General features: G+C 40.5%; 1 protein-coding gene across 2 annotated transcripts; it reads right to left on the reverse strand.

The window, feature by feature from the left end:
* Positions 1 to 10,871: 10,871 nt before the first annotated feature.
* NXT2 (nuclear transport factor 2 like export factor 2) lies at positions 10,872 to 16,888 on the reverse strand. 2 transcript variants are annotated; one of them, XM_008072989.2, is made up of 5 exons: positions 16,781 to 16,888; positions 15,739 to 15,823; positions 14,387 to 14,473; positions 12,584 to 12,728; positions 10,872 to 11,374 (listed from the first exon to the last, which is right to left on the reverse strand). In XM_008072989.2, exons 1-5 carry the CDS (start codon positions 16,876 to 16,878, stop codon positions 11,193 to 11,195), a joined length of 597 nt encoding a protein of 198 aa, XP_008071180.1. In that variant the 5' UTR covers positions 16,879 to 16,888; the 3' UTR covers positions 10,872 to 11,192. The 2 variants fall into 2 exon arrangements, with proteins under 2 accessions (XP_008071180.1, XP_021562104.1); XM_021706429.1 differs by lacking the exons at positions 15,739 to 15,823; positions 16,781 to 16,888 and adding an exon at positions 15,501 to 15,564.
* Positions 16,889 to 17,373: the final 485 nt, after the last annotated feature.

Here is a 17,373-nt window from a genome sequence, read left to right on the forward strand (position 1 = left end):
TTTTCTTTTTGAGTTAGAGTTTCACTCTGTCACCCAGGCTGGAGTGCAGTAGCATGCTCATGGCCACTGGAGATTCAACCTGCTGGGCAGGTGATCCTTCCGCTGCAGGTTTCCAAGTAACAGGAGACACAGGCATGAACCACCATGCCAGGCTAATATTTTCATTTATTATAGAGACAAGGTCTTGCCATATTGCTCAAGCTGGTTTCAAATCCCTGGGTTCAGGCAATCCTTGCCTCCGCCTCCCAAAGTGCTGTGATTACAGACATGAGCCACTGTGCCCGGCCCTGGCTTGTATTTCTTAAAGGCTCACTCTTGCTGTTGTGTTGCAAATAGGCTGGAAGGAAGTAGGATGTGATCAGGAGGATCAGGTAGGAGGTTTGAACAATAATGCATTCAAAAGATGATAGTGGCTTAGAACAGGGTAGTATTTATGGAGGTAGTGAAAAGTGGTCTGAATCTGCAGGTGTGAGAGAAAAGGCAGGGTCCAGGATGGCTCCAGTTTTTGGCCTGAGCAATTGGAAGAATGGAGTTGCCATTTTCAGAGATGGGATAGTGGGTAGGTTGAGCAAGTTTGAGGATAAGATCAGTTCAGTTTGGAGATATTAATTCTCTCCTATCTTAAGTGTTATTGTTGTCCATATTTTAGTTCTACTTTAAAAAAAAAAATCCTTCCAATTTAGGATTTTTAATTTTGGGTATGTTAAATTAACTTAGAGTTGTCAGACATTTGAGTAGGCAGTGACTTTGAGTACAAGTTTAGAGGCATAAATTCAAAAGTTACCACATTTTATAACAAATAAATACAAACTAAAACACAATGTTATTTTGTCACTCATGCGTTTGGCAAAATTTTAAAAAGTATATAATGTCCAGTGTATGTAAGAGTATGAAAGACTGAGCACTCATCTACATTTTGTGGCAGTATGAATTGGTAGAGACTTTTTGAAGGTAAATATGGTAGTTTTAATCAAGACTTAAGGTGCACTTCCCTTTAACCCAACGATTGCTCTTCTAGAACTTTATCCTCTAGGCATGCTCTCACACGTGTGCAAAAATATGTGTACAAGGATGTTTAACATCTCAATTTGTAAAAGGAAAAAATGGAGATGATTGGTATATACAACGACAGAAACTGGTTAAGTACCTTATTGCTTAGTCAGTCTGGAATACTAGATTCCTGTTCAAAAGATTGACCATGTGATATTGACTATGTGTCAGGTACCATGCTAAGTGTTTTATGTCCTATTTCACTTAAATTAATTTTTGCTACCAATTGTCACTTCTTCTAGTCATTCATTCACCTATGTAACATACATTTTTTGGCTCCTATTATGTTCCAGTTCTGCCTACTTTTTTGCTACCAATTGTCACTTCTTCTAGTCATTCATTCACTTATGTAACATACATTTTTTGGCTCCTGTTATGTTCCAGTTCTGCCTACTTTTTTGCTACCAATTGTCACTTCTTCTAGTCATTCATTCACCTATGTAACATATATTTTTTGGCTCCTATTATGTTCCAGTTCTGCCTACTTTTTTGCTACCAATTGTCACTTCTTCTAGTCATTCATTCACCTATGTAACATACATTTTTTGGCTCCTATTATGTTCCAGTTCTGCCTACTTTTTTGCTACCAATTGTCACTTCTTCTAGTCATTCATTCACCTATGTAACATATATTTTTTGGCTCCTATTATGTTCCAGTTCTGCTTACTTAAGTCATAATAATGGACTCACTTTCCCTGAACCAATAGTTAGTTTCTAATCTCTTTAGGATTACAGTCCCTTTTGAGAAACTAATAAAAGCTATGGCCCCTTTTCCCAGATAAATACTCATAACATTTTCTGGGGATGGGGGGCATCACAGACCACCATCCAGAAACTCCAACAGTTCTATGGACTCAGATCAGTTTCAAAATCTCTGTTTTGGAGCAAACGTTCAAGGTGGGGCAGAAGGCCAGGGCATACAGAAGTTTTTGGCAGGTCAGCTTCTTGGAAAGTACTGGTTAAGTGCAGGTTTTGCTGCCAGGGTGGGACAATGCCAGGATGCTGGAGTCCCTTAGGGAATACTAATAGTGCAATCTGGGCCAATACACTACCATTCCCCAGTATTCTCCTATCCATCCTCCATCCCCCGCCCCCACAACTCAGACCTGGATAGCTCAAGTGTCTCTCCATCCTCTCTTCAACCCCAGGTCTCACAAGACTTCTGCCCTAGTGGCCAGGAAGCCTCTCCCACAGGTTGGGTGTGGGGTTTTGCCACGAGTCCTTGTCTATTATTTTCTTCCTTGCTTGTGAACGTTTCCATGGTAATGGTCAAGCAGGCTAGTAGGATAACTGCCTGAGAAGCCACTAGGCACTCACTCTCAATATTGATCAGTGCTTCAATTCAGCAAAGGACAGGCAACAAAAACCCCTGGATCACTTCTGGTTTTCTAATAAGCAGATACTGAGATAGTGTTAGGAGGGAAAAAGGTTTATTGGAAGTTAATTAATACCTGTGAAAAATGAAAGAGAAAGCAGAGCTGGGCAGGGAAGTCTTTGGACCTTGATGTATATCTGACGCTTGTGAAAGGAAAGAAGGACAAAAGTAGAATTAGGCTGTGATGTGGCTCTGACAAAGTCTCAACCAATCCAAGACAGAGCTGTGAAGCAAAGATGGCCCACGAGAGAAGCCCCACACTGGATTGAAATGGCCAGTCTTGAGCATCCTCACTGTGCTCACTTATCGTCTAGATGCTGCCCCAGAATACCATAATCTCAGTTCAAATATTGCAACAGATCCTGCAGGCGCTGCAGCTGGAGGATGTCGGCTAACCACTCTGCTCACAGCTGAAAGGTAAGTTCTTTCTTGAAGGAAGAATTGAACAGCGTCCATGGTTGTTAAAAGCTGCCACAACTTCTGACCCTTTCTAATCACCAAGAAAAGGCCTAGCGTGGCTGTATCTAGGTAGGTCAGCATCAATGCAAGGTATCACCTTGTGACGCCTCTACGACAGGATGTGTAACGTGGGCTAGTTCCCTCTGCCCTACAAGGAATAGTGGGTGAAAGAGGCTGTCAGCTGTACTGTTGTATTTTTTCCTCCAGTTGCCCAAGCTTCACCCTCAGTTACACACACACACACACACACACACACACACACACACACACACACACACACAGAGACTATGCTTTGTCTCCATGTTTACCCTTGGCTCCAGGAGCCTCCCAGCCAGAGAGGTAAAGAAATAAGATGCTAGCCGGGCTCGGTGGCTCAGCCTGTAATCCCGTGCTTTGGGAGGCTGAGGTGAGTGAATTGCCTGAGCCCGCGGGTTCGAGACCTGCCTGGGCAACTTGGTGAGACCTCATCTCTACATTAAATCAAAAAATTAGCCAGGCAGTGTGTGCCTGTAGTTCCAGCTACTTGGAAGGCTGAGGTGGAAGGATCGGCGGAGCCCAGCAGGTCGAGGCTGCGATGGCCGGAAGCGTGCCACTGCCCTCCAGCCTGGGCGACAGAGTGAGACTCCAACTCAAAAAAAAGAGAAAGAAATAAGATGCTGACAAGACTTTACGATGAGTGAAGATATATATATATATACACACATACATACATACTAGGTGTATGGGTAGCTAAGTCTCCCTCAGGCTTGGCTCTAAGCATGTGAACTGCCTGTACTTCTAATATCAAGTGGTTAAGAATCAGAAAGGTCTAGTTTTGAAGCCTGTTTCTGCCACTGAGTGACCTTGAACAAGTGAATACCTTGCTGATCCTCGACTTTTTTTTGGTTTTTGAGTTGGTGTCTCACTCTGTCGCCGAGGCTGGAGTGCAGTGGCATGCTCACGGCCACCTCAGCATCGACCTGCTGGGCTACGGCGATCCTTCCACCTCAGCCTTCCAAGTAGCTGGAACTACAGGCATGCACTACCGTGCCTAGCTAATTTTTGATTGATTGTAGACATAAGGTCTCACCAAGTTGCCTGAGCTGGTCTCGAATCCGCAGTCTCAGGCAAACCACACACCTTGGCTTCCCAAAGTGCTGGGATTACAGGCTGAGGCAACCAAGCCCAGCCCCTTGATTTCTTCATTTACAAAATGTTCATGATAACAGTACCTGTTCCTAAGGTTATTGTGAGGTCATCTCCCTTTTTTAGATGAGGAAACAGGCTCCAGTAGAAGATTAATAACTTGCTAAAGTATCACACAACTAGCAATTGGTAGGTCTGAAATTCACCTTCAGGTCTCTTTGACTCCAGAGCGCAGACCCATTATCCCACACCACACCATTCGCAGAATTTTCTTAGGTTACTGCCAAAGGGGCTCTGCAGGCTGATAAGCAGCATGGGACAGAAACGGGGCTTGGGGGTGTTCTCTACCACTAACAACTAGGTAAGAGAGCAGCAGTGGAATGCAAGCCATTTATCACAGTGAACAGAAGTCAAAAGAACACATAATCAGTAAGATATTTGGGTGACTATCTGTTGGGCTAATTTATATTTCATGATAACTGAATGACCACACCAGGCTTGGCTAGAAGTCCAGTGGGTTTTCCATTGCATCACGGAGCTGGCTTCATGATAAATATGTACCAGTTTGCCTTCTGTGAGGTATAGTTTGAGGGGCACCAAAGTTTCCTCTGTTACTCAAATCAAACTCCTCCTACCCCTCACATATATGTCTGAAGTGCCAAGATTAGGAGACATTCCTTTGTGTTATGGTATTCAGCTTCTTCAGCTAAAATGCCACAACCCTGAGAGTGAGTTGATCAGTTAACAAACTTAACTTGAAAGGAGATCATAGGGCCTAAGAAAATGACTTAGGACAAAGAATTTGGGATGAAATGGTAAAAGAGGATTTGAAGGTGGGACTAGAATCTGAAACAGTGAGGGTCTTGAAAAACATAACAATATAGGCCCTGGAAGGGAGAAAGAGGCATGAAGGAAGGGGTGCCCCCTAGTTCTGAGTTTTGCCATTGGTCTCACAGGAATTTGTGTGCATATGCATTTTTTGCTGTATTTCTCATTTTCAAGTGTGAGGGCTGCCTTAACCACTGTGCCTTTCCTCCAAGAGTTATTATAACTTGTCCAGAAGAGGCTGTTTTTCTCCCCACTCTTCCTCTTTTATTTTCAGTTGTTTGGAAAGCAACATCTCCCCAACTGGCATCTACGCTTCTCCCCACACCTGCCAGCTAATTTCTCCTTGGGTACCTTTCCCCAGGCTTGCCTTTTCTCTCCAGCAACATCCAAAGCCAATGAATTATTCTGAGATTGAGCTCAGACCACTGGGAATCCTAAGCGCCGCAGATGGACAGAAATTGTTCCCAGAGACTCTCTAAAACAACAACAACAACAACAACAAAACACAAAAGGAACCGGGCTCGGTGGCTCAGCCTGTAATCCCGCGCCTTTGGGAGGCTGAGGTGAGTGGATTGCCTGAGCCCGCGGGTTCGAGACCCACCTGGGCAACTTGGCGAGATCTCATCTCTATAATAAATCAAAAAATCAGCCGGGTGTGGTAGCTCACGCCTGTAGTTCCGGCTACTTGGAAGGCTGAGGCGGAAGGATCGCCGGAGCCCAGCAGGTTGAGGCTGTGGTGGCCGGGAGCGGCCACTGCACTCCAGACTGGGCGACAGAGTGAGAATCCAACTCAAAACAACAACAACAACAACAAAACACAAAAGGGTCAGGAGAACAAAGAGCACACTGGCCACCTCAGACAGTTCAGGGATCCAAGGCAGACTATGGCACCTGGGCTGGGTAAATATTTCAGGCTTCTCTTGTTGATTTCCTGCTCTGGAGCGAGAATAGGAACAAATAATGTTATAGTTCATCTTTTTTTCTGGTTACAGAAAGACATCTCAAAAATACATTTGCAAATTACTATCATTGTTTCCCTTAAAGGCCGTGAGTATTTTTTTTTTACAATAAAATAGCCATCTCTATATCAATCTAATCTTAGACTTTTTTGTGGAGCTGGAATAAGTCTTGTAAAGGCAGTGGCAAGGTTTAGAATGAGTGTCTTGTGGACTAGTCAGTCTCGACTGATTTTACCCTAAAAGAAACAGAATTCATAAAGGAAAGGAAGCCAATCGCTAAGCCAAAAAATAACATACTTTTCGAGTATTTTCCTGTTTGTTGTCCTATTTAATCCTCATAACCACCCATCTGCTGGGCCAGATAAAGCAAATAGTATCTCCATTTATCAACTATGAGAGAGGCCCAGAGTAAGCAAATTGCCTAAGATCACAAAACATATCAAGCACAGGGGCTGGGACCAGGATTTATACCTTAGAGATCACCACAGCCTTCAACAAGCCAAGGGAGTTATGTAGATATTTAGATGTAGTAATGTAGATATTTGCAGTGTCCAAAGAGGGAGGAAAACAAACAAAAAAACATACACAATTGACTTAAAATTGATCAAAGTACAGCTTATATAATATCAAACCACGCTCAATAGTGGTTCTGCTGGAATATCTTCTCAATTCTTTGCTTGGACACTTGAAATAGGGCAGCCACTTTCATGTTAACTCCTTTTCATTGCCACTATTCCTAGATTCTGCCTAAAGACCAACCTAAGCATTTGCTTTTTTAGCTCTGAACTTCTGGTGCAAGCCAATGAATGGGAGGCAAATGGTGTTACCCTTCATGGTCCTCAACAAATATCACAAGCCTGAGAGGAGAAAGAAGTCCTTGAACACACTGAAGTCAGGGTGACATCACTGACCCATGGCACTTTTTGGAAGCCAGGCCTACACCCCTACTTCAAAGTGATAGTGAAAATATGGTTGCAATATTTTCATTTTTCAATCAGTGAGCAGAGTATGATTAGCATTTGCAAAAAAAAAAAAGAATGAAATAGAAATTGTCAAAACACACAACAAGTGGTAAACATGAATTTTATTTTGGAGATATTTGTTATCTGTATGTTGTGATGTAAAATATACTTCTTACTGTGAGTCATAGCAAAATTTTGAAATCTATGAAAGCATATACTTCAATCCCAGATTATGCTATATCCTAGGATCCTCCACCTGACACACTATTCCAAAAATACTCTACATTTTCCTACCTTTTACTGCTTTTCTAGAAAGCTAGGCTCAGTTATAGAGCCCAATGAGAGAACTGAGTACGCTTTTATGCAGAAAGGTGCATTTGGCAAAGGATAAATAGAATACAGCAGTTTAGTAATCAGCATTTTGATAAATTACTTTTATTGTATAGAGTCAACTATAAAATAAAAAATCCAAATGCCCTACTATTTTTCCCTATATATGTGTAGTTATGTTAAAGTGCATATAAAGTAGAAAGGACAACACATTCTTATTGTTTTTACCCTATATTAAATCAGATCACAACAAAAATCAGCAAATAAAATCCTCTTCTATTAAATATCCTAATTTCAGCTGGGCTTGGTGGCTCAGCCTGTAATCCCGCGCCTTTGGGAGGCTGAGGTGAGTGGATTGCCTGAGCCCGTGGGTTCGAGACCCACCTGTGCAGTGAGACCTCATCTCTACAATAAATAAAAAAATCAGCTGGGCATGGTAGCGCGTGCCTGTAACTCCGGCTACTCGGAAGGCTGAGGTGGAAGGATTGTCGGAGCCCAGCAGGTCGAGGCTGCGGTGACCGGGAGTGGCCACTGCACTCCAGTCTGGGCGACAGAGTGAGACTCCAACTCAAAAAAAAAAAAAAAAAAAAAAAATCCTAATTTCAGGCAATAGTTAACTCAGCAAAATTTCAGAATAAAAGAACTTGCAGTACCTTTTTGGCTTTTGATTTCTTGCTCCTTTCCTAAACACTGTGCTTATTTTTAACCTCATTGGATCTATGTTTGAAGATATACATTACTTTCCAAAAATTAGTAAAATGTTATCATTACTCAGATTCATTGATGCACACACATGATAAAAGTCCGTGGCTAACCCAGTCACATGGGCTAGTTATGAAATATAAATAACATGGTGACAGAATTTGAGTCACGAGTTACTAGCCTTGTAAGCTTACAGCCTTTCATGTCCATGAATTCTTAGAAACTTAGACCTAAGTAGATTCCTAATCATTTTATCTAAACTCATTACTGTATTATAACTTTTGTCAAGTTTATAAGACTTGTCATTATTTTATGTATCACTAAGAAAGGGAAAAGGGTGATTAAACTACACATGGCATAAATTTAATAACCTTACTAATTTCAGGGATGTTAACAATGTGAACAACACATGTGTCTTTGAAAAGATGAAATGTGGCCGGGTTCGGTGGCTCAGTCTGTAACTCCAGCACTTTGGGAGGCCAAGGCAAGCGGACTACCTGAGCCCGAGGGTTCGAGACCAGCCTGGGCAACTTGGTGAGCCCTCATCTCTACAATAAATCTAAAATTAGCCAGGCATGATAGCGCGTACCTGTAGTTTTGGCTACTTGGAAGGTTGAGGTGGAAGGATAGCCAGAGCCCAGCAGGTCGACACTGGAGTGACCATGAGCATGCCACTGTACTCCAGCCTGGGCAATGGAGTGAGACTCCAACTCAAAAAAAAACAAAAAAAAAGATGAAATGTGGTATTTGATTTTTAAGGGCTACTGCCTCTTCTCACACCTCTCTAAAAATGTCTGTTGACAAAGTTTTAGTGTAGAATTAAAGTTAATGGGACCATTCTTTCTAGAAATGGTTTCACTGCTTACTGAATAAAAAGCATTTTGGCTAGTTTCTTAAGGTTAAGATTTCCAACTTCTCACCAAAAACCTCACTGCCACCTCGAACAAGTGATCCTGGGAATGTGAATAGTTGGTAGGAAAAAAGGAAGAATAGGACAAAGAAAAAGTCCAAGATCAGCCGGGCTCGGTGGCTCAGACTGTAATCCCGCGCCTTGGGAGGCTGAGGTGAGTGAATTGCCTAAGCCGGTGGGTTTAAGACCCGCCCGGGCAACTTGGCGAGACCTCATCTCTACAATAAATCAAAAATTAGCCTGGTGTGGTAGTGAGCACCTGTAGTTCCAGTTATTTGGAAGGCTGAGGCGGAAGGATTGCTGGAGCCCAGCAGGTCAAGGTTGCGGTGGCAGGGAGCGGCCACTGTACTCCAGTCTGGGCGACAGAGTGAGACTCCAACTCAAAAAAAAATAGTCCAAGATCTCAACCATTGTTTTCAACATTCTAACATGTTTTTGGAAAAACCTTATATTGTAAAACAAACAGGAACCTGTTCTGGAGCCTTAAAAACAAAAATCAAAGGACCTTAAAACAAGGGTGATAAAACTTGTCACAAGGCAAATTTTATTTTTTCAAGTTATAAAAATATGAGCATGTCAAAAATACAGTCTAGTCCAGATAAGAGGAGTTCCAGCCGTTTAAAAGTTATACAGAGTTTGGAAAAAGCAATTCATATACAAGTCATAAAACATACAACAATCATGAACAATGCACAACCGTTAAATTCAGTTATTGCTAGTTATATGCAGCTATTTACTTGAGATAGTTCTTTATAGGGAAAGGGCAGCATCTGGGCAATGTGATTGTTGCTGTCAAAGGTGTGGTTTTAGAAAACCAATAAAAAATAAGCTCACTTTGAGAAGAATATAAGGTGTAAATTTTGATCAGTACTACAAGATGTGATTTAAATTTCAGTTCCACCCCCTTCTATTTAATTGCTTTGTTAGTAAATCAGAAATATAGTATATAGTTCTTGGCAAGAGTAGATCAATTACTTGTTTTAAAATGAAGTGAAAAGAAACATTAATTTTTGGTTGCAATGTAAAAACAAAGTTGGTATATCTAGTTTAAAAAAATTAAAAAAATGGAAAAGACATTTAAAGTTTAAGCAAAAATCAAAGCTAGGTTTTTTCTCTTTAGAAATTAAAACATAAGATTTATAATTTTGTTCTTTTGAACAAGTTCATCATGAAGCTCTGCTGCTATTTTCTCTTTAAGAAGACAATTTGAGCAAATTGAGATCAATTTGCTCAATGCCATATGGAAGAAAAAACAATAAAATTAAATTATTTTAACTTTACTTAAAGAAAAGATAATGCAGTTCACAGTATACAACACAAAGAAAAAAAAATCACTTATGTGGGGGGTGGGTGATACATAGATTTTGGGCCTAAAGTTCACATGGAAGACTTAAAAGTTAAGGGTGTCACAAAGAGATAGCAAAGGCTTTGTTTCTAACTTTTGTGTTAGACCCTGTTACAAGGTTAGGTTTATTGCTGGCATTTTACCCCCATAAGTTCTTGTATAAACTGAGATAAGCACTGGTGATAGATATGAGGTGAAGCAGAAAGATCTTAACAAATCATTCTTAGAACAAAAGTGACACTCATGACCATTTGGCAAGGATACTTAACTCAGCAATTTAAATCCTAAAAATAAGCTACATTTTTTAGGAGGTAGAAAACAAGTACCAAAAATTTGCCATTTGATCACCCTTCTACTTTTGGCTTCAACCTTAGATTTCTATGTTTCTCATTCCTCATTCTCCCATTAAAGCTATTAGCTCTACTAGCATTCTTACCTAAATTTATAGACCTGAAGCTGCCAAGAAAAATCTTTTTAGGAAGTTTTGCTTTCTCAAATGTACCCATAGTCAGGTATCAACTGAGAACAGTTTGCACCTCTCTAGTTGATTAATTCACTTAATTAAAAAACACGTTAACATAAAAATTACTTAATATGAAAAAAGACTACCCAACAAATCTACATGCAATTCCAATATGTCAGAGTAGTTATACAAACCTAAATTTGTACTGTTTTCATTGAACTGATTTTAATAAGCCATATATTAAAACTGCAATACCAGTGTTAACTGACAACAGGCATATGTTTTGCTACAAAATTAACCTAATAACACAAAAAAATCCTCACTTCTTCCCAGAGTTATATTGTGCTGACATCCCACAGATAGTATTATAAAAGGATTTTATTTTTGCGATAGGGTTCACAGTGAGTATGCTAGTACCAAGATCATGTTTTTAGTATTACTATAAGAATGTTATCAGTGGAATGTATATAAGGCATGTAAAAAACTAGCATTAAAGCTCTTAAGGGCAACTATCCAAACTGGCAGTTGCTAAAAAAGGTGCTGCTAGGAATAAAAAAATATTAAAGAAATTTAGTTTCAGCACATACTATTTTATAGTGCTTCTATAATGAAATGAATTAATTCATAATTCACATAAATTTCTCTTGCTGGAACCAATGGACCAAAGAATGGACTTTTGCCCCTCTAAGTACTAGCCCAATCTTGAAAACGGAAGCAATCACTTGCAATCTTCCACACAGTGTTGTTAGGAGTGGACTGAGCAGTCAGCAGGAAGTTTTGGTTGAAGTAGTGTTGCTTGTTTCCATCAAACTTCACAGTTCCACTGGTCACAACGAGAACTGTAGCCTGGGACTGGGTAGCTTGCTCTTTATCCACACACAAAAAAGATAACAGGTCAGTTTCTATCTCTAAATAAGCAGATTCTTAAGCTAAAGACTTGCTTATTATCTAATGCTAAGAAGTTTTTATAAGACATCTTTACCTTGAACATAATCTTAAGTGCACCCAAAGCCAGAAAACTAAATACTCATTAAAATATACATATTAAGGCCGGGTGCAGTGGCTCACACTTATAATCCCAGCACTTTGGGAGGCTGAGGTGAGAGGATTGCCTAAGCCCACGGGTTCAAGACCAGCCTGGGCAACTTAGCGAGACCTCATCTCTACAATAAATAAAAAAATTAGCTGGGCATGGTGGCGTGTGTCTATAGTTCCAGCTACTTGGAAGGTTGAGGTGGAAGGATCGCCTGAGCCCAGCAGGTAGAGGCTGTGGTGGCCGTGAGCGTGCCACTGTACTCCAGCCTGGACGACAGAGTAAGACTGACTCAAAAAAAAAAAAGTATTAAATTTATTTGCAGTCCAGAAAGATTTGGGGTGCTCTAAAGTTTCAAAATGAAGAGGTCATATCTAACACAAGGCCATTTGCTTCATATATATATATATAATTATATTTCAGGTTTCTAACAGCTTATTTTTGTTTTGCTTTTAAGCTATTGTTCTTTTCAGGAACTATACAGGCCGGAAAAAAAAAAAAAAAAAAAAAAAAAAATCCTAAACCATAACTTAAGGTACTTAGGACCCCACCTAGCGGTTAGTACTATAAATGGCATCACTCTACCTGGAATTAAATCCTGTCTTGCCAAAAGCCATCCTTTCACATAACAGTAAACTTCTGTGAAATTTTAATAGGCTGTAAGATACTGAAACATGTTAATCAGAGATATGGTATAAGTATTCTCTGAAGACATTTCAGGGCCTAAAAATCAACGATATATTTAGAGAAAAAAAATCCTTCCTCTCCACGAACAAAAATCACATGTAGTCTCAATTTCTCATACAGTCTTTTGTAAATTATAATCACATAATCCATTAAAACCTACTAGTGGTTCTCTGGCATTAGAAGCATATAAGGGAAGACCAAAAATTTGATTGGACAGTTGAATTTTTCATAATATTTAACTTGCTCAAGTAAGTAAATATTTTTACCACCAAAAGTTGCTTGCTGCTTTTGGTGAAAAAGCTCAGTGCTTTACTAAAGGAAAACAAAGAAGTACCTTGAAAGACCATGGTCTTACCATGAACTGGTTGGCAATCTAACATATTGACCTGGAACTCACTAGAAGGCAACATCTCAAAAAAATTTGCTAGGGCTTCCAGCCCTGTAACAACATTTCCATTCCATATTAAAGTGGCCTTGTCCAGATACAGCCTGGTTAGTGCCTAAAGAGAAAGAAAAAAATTTAAAAAGGGAAGGAATTTTGTTTCTAGGTAAGCATTTTATAAAATCAGATTGAAAGATTAGAGACTATATAAACATTTTTGTGGTTCTGCCTCTATTATCTACTCCCCTTGCTCCCTCTCCACTGTACCAGTGTGAACAAAGTATCTGTCTTACAATCTTGGTTTTAAATAGCTATTATCCTACTCTTCATAAATTAGGCAGTAAAATCTATTTTTTTCATATTTCGCTTTAGCAAAAATGAAAAAACCTTGCATTCAAACTGGAATACAGTTTTAAGGTTTTGCTTTCTGTATCAAAATGAACTAAATGCTCACAAGTTCCAACCAAGTATATGTAGCCCCAAATCAGTTTTAGTCTTTCTTCCTTTTCTAATTCTGAGAATTAACCATGTTGTCAATCAAGTCCTACCTGTGCACTTTAATGCTAGTGCCCATATACATGAGAATTAATGTTTACATGTGGTAGGAAGAGTTAATTTCATTTAGTTCTGCTCTTTTAAAAAAATTGACATGGAGTTTTACTATGTTGCTCAGGTTGGTCTCCAACTCCTAGGCTTAACCAATTTTCCTGCCTCAGCCTTATGAGTAGCTAAGATTACAGGCCTGCAACACCATATTTGTCTATATTACTATTCTATTAGCATACTGAGTTCAAAAGAATTATACATACTTGCTAAAAGAAGAGGATGTGATACATCAAATAAGTTAAGGCAAAAATTCAATAGTCCTGGAATCACAGAACACACTACTTGCTTAATTCTAAAATTTAACTGGGGCTAACAAGCCAACACATATCTTGACAGTGGCAATGAAATATGATGCATTTTTTGCTACTTTATTTTTGAAAGCAGTAAAGCAAAATACACATTCAAGGCACAATAAACATCCATTGTTACATCCCTTGTTCCATCATCAAACATCAATACAAGGAACTTATCTTATATTTTGCATTAAAAAGTAGTTTTTTAGAGACAGTGTATTAACTTTGCACCTGCAGAATAGTAATAGTTCTCTAAAACACAGTCCTATGCTGATAGAGACCTAGACTTGACCACATACTGAAATAATTACTTAGAGAATATGTCTTATGGATTAATTACAATGAAAATGATGATGAAGTGATGTCTCAGTCTGTTAAAGGCTATAAGGATTCAAGCTATATGGATCCTCTTTGAGAGTGCCAGCTATACTTGTGAGCTTTAATCAGAAACTGTCTATAAATATATGAAAGAAAAGGGGCAAATCGGAAACATTCCCTGTAATGGCAGACACCTTCATTAGCACCAATACCACTTTAACCATATTGGTTAAATGATAAGACTAAGAAAAGGAGGCATTTCAGTAAGTATATGCTGGACCCCACATTAAGGGCAGTATTTAAATTAATTCATACTTACCAATCTAAAAAAATAAAATGAGGTTAAAAAAAGACAGCAACTTGTCCAGGTCAAGGAACTAGGTAAACGTAAACCTGGGATATGATTCCAGAGCCCACACTCCCACTCATACCATACCAACATTTCCCTAAGCAATTCACCTTTAAAGAACAAGTCCACAGTTACTTATGCAAATCACGTGAATGACTGGTTCAAACTAAGACCTGGTATTTAATAAATAATACAGTCTATAACACTCACCCGTCTTCGTTTATCCATCGTCTCATAGTAAATATTGACAAATTCCTCAGCAGCTCTACATGCCTGATCTACATAAGTTTTAAAATCCTACAAGAAAAATTTCAGAAGTATAGATGATCACCCTTTCAATCCCTCACAATACGACACAACCAACAGAAGCTGATTTATTTCAACCACCACGTAGCTCTATACACAGTCCACATTCGGATATTTTAAAGGTTAGGGCTCAAAAGCTTTTTTTTTTTTTTTTGAGTTGGAGTCTCACTCTGTTGCCCAGACTGGAGTGCAGTGGCCGCTTCCGGCCACCGCAGACTCGACCTGCTGGGCTCCAGCGATTCTTCCGCCTCAGCCTTCCGAGTAGCCAGAATTACAGACATGCGCTACCACGCCCGGCTGATTTTTTGATTTATTGCCGAGATGAGGTCTCTCTGCCCAGGCGGGTCTCGAACCCACGAGCTCAGGCAATCCACTCACCTCAGCCTCCCAAAGGCGCGGGATTACAGGCTGAGCCACCGAGCCCGGCTTCAAAAGCTTTTAATTTTTAAAATATTCACGATTTTAGGTGCATGTCTTTAGGACATAATCATCTCGATGAATTTGACTTTTTTCAAACTTCACATATAAATTTATCTTTGCTTGGTAACTAAGAACGTTAGATTTTCAATATTTTACAAAACATTCACCGCAATAAAAATGACACCTCCTGAAACTTCAAAAAGGGGAGGGGGTAGAGAAAACTGCCCTTGAATAAACTAAGTGTTGAGTTCTTTTTTCAAGCGAAAAGTTACGACCAAACTACAAAGTTGTTGCATGTGGGGGGTGGGGGGTGGGCATCAGAAGTTCAACTACCTGAAAAACTCATAAGGAACATTGTCTAGTCAGGAAACATTCTCACATTACGTTCACCGGTGTTTGTAAAAGAACTGTAAGACCGAAAAAACCAATGTTGTTGCAGTTTGCGCGGGAGGATTGAAGCACAGTCATTTACCCGGTGCGGTCTATTGTTTGAATTACGAACAGTGATTCACCAGTTTCATTTCTTTCTCAGGTAATTGAAAGTGATTTTGAGAGAGAAAGATAATAAAAAGAATGAGACTGCTAGCCATAAACAGACCCCAACATCCCCGCCTCTCCCTACACCCCACCTCACAGTCCCTCTCCGGACCAGAAAGCGGACGCAAACCCATTAGGGGCGGGCGGGCAGTAGAGCGTGGGCCCCGCCCCGAAGCCTGGCGAGCTGAGCCTTGATTCGTCACCTGCTCACGTGACCGGCAACCAGCCCGCCCAACACACCTCCCCTAAGCCTCCCGAGTACCGGCGCCCAGCTGTCCTGCCGCGGCCCAGGCACTCACCACAGCCATGGCCATCGGGGACCCCGAATCAGCCTGTCCCTGCAGTGGCGGCGTCACTACCTCCTCACGTGTCCGACTCCCTCGGCTTCTGAATAATCAAAATAATTCATGTAGAAAGCAAAACCCGCCAAACGCACAGAATTTCCTACCCGCCCATTCTCTCCCGGAAGTAGCACGGTCCGTTGTGAAAAGCACCCCGATGTTCAAACATTAAGGCGTATCTCCCTTAAGTTCCGACTGATCGCTCCCATCCGCCTTATCTACTTGTTTGATAGCTATTTGGTTTATCAGAAAAAAAAAAAAAAAACGAAAACCCACATTGCTTTTGTAAACAAGAGACGTAAACCGAAAGTAACCCAGTTTTCCAAAGACGCGCCCAGGGATAAGCTAAGACGAGAGGGTCCAATTAGGGGGACGGATTTTCCCCAGGAGGTGGAGTCAAAGTCTGCTGGAGACCAAGGAGAAACGCGAGACCCACTAGATTCGTAGCCTATAGGAAAAAGGGGTGGAGCTTAGGGAAAGGCGCGCAATCATACTGCGCATGACTGGTAGAGAAACGTCTAACGGTTCTGGAACATTCTAGAAAAATTGTTCCTCACAGAATTGAACACCAAGGTCTCAGCGGTTTGCCTAAAAGTATTCACTGTTTGATTTTACAGTAGCCATATAGCCATATTTAATGGAAAAGTTTCATCAGGTTCCTTCATCCTGGGATGCATTTTTAAACGTATTGCAGACCCAAACAAAAATTAGTCTACAGTGCCATTCACTACGCTTTAAGGGCTACTTATTCTGCAAAGTAATCTCACAATAACTAAAATGTTGAGTTGACAGAATGGATACAGTACTTTTCTAAGCAGTTTGGCACATATTCACTTATTATTTCTAATACTCCTGAGGTAATTGCTATTATTTGATCCTCTCCATTTTATAGCTAAGACACAGTGAACCGGCAATATGACTTTGCTTCCCACCACCCCTTAAAACTACTTACGCCTTCTGATTTGACGGTCAAAATAAATAGTTGCTGCCGTAGTCTTACCTTGAGTGGCTGCTGTGTATCTCCTCATGATAATAGTCTCTCCTTTCTTGGTGGCTTGGCCTGTCTCCCTGAGCCCAGTCTCTTTCCAATCGTCTCATACTTTTAATCTTTATCCTGCTCTGCCCCCTTCAGCCTAGTTCTAACCGCAATCACGTACTCCCGCCTCTCCTCTGCTGCCTCTCGCCGATTGGCAGCACAGCCGTGGTGTCGCCCCCTTTTAAAGGCTCTCTCCATCCACGTGATCTCAGTGGCTACATCTATGCCAATGAGCCTCCACAACCTAATCTCCAGTCCCCACCTCTTCTCTGAGCTTCAATTACGCATATGAATTTTGCCAAACATGAACACCAGGATGCGCTGTAGGCTTCTCAAGCTCCTAAACCCCAAATTTAAAATCATTATTTTCTTTCTACTTCCAGCCTTCTCAGTTATCTATGCTTGAATTCTTCAATTTTAGTTTTTGGTTCCCCCTTTCCTCCTCATTCATTCATTCAGCAAGTACTTATTTTTATTTTTATTTCTTTTATTTTTATTTTTATTTTTTGAGTTGGAGTCTCATTCTGTCACCCAGACTGGAGTGCAGTGGCCGCTTC

This window comes from Carlito syrichta, unplaced genomic scaffold (genome assembly GCF_000164805.1).
Source record: "Carlito syrichta isolate Samal-C Ts95f unplaced genomic scaffold, Tarsius_syrichta-2.0.1 Scaffold315562, whole genome shotgun sequence".
Classification (NCBI taxonomy): domain Eukaryota; kingdom Metazoa; phylum Chordata; class Mammalia; order Primates; family Tarsiidae; genus Carlito; species Carlito syrichta.

Coding starts and splice junctions, on each gene's coding strand:
- NXT2 (XM_008072989.2), bottom strand. CDS start 16,878: ATGAGACGATTGGAAAGAGACTGGGCTCAGGGAGACAGGCCAAGCCAC. Junction 15,824..16,780: donor ATACACAGCAGCCACTCAAG/GTAAGACTACGG, acceptor ATTATTCAGAAG/CCGAGGGAGTCGGACACGTG. Junction 14,474..15,738: donor CCCCGATGGCCATGGCTGTG/GTGAGTGCCTGG, acceptor TTTTTCTTGTAG/GATTTTAAAACTTATGTAGA.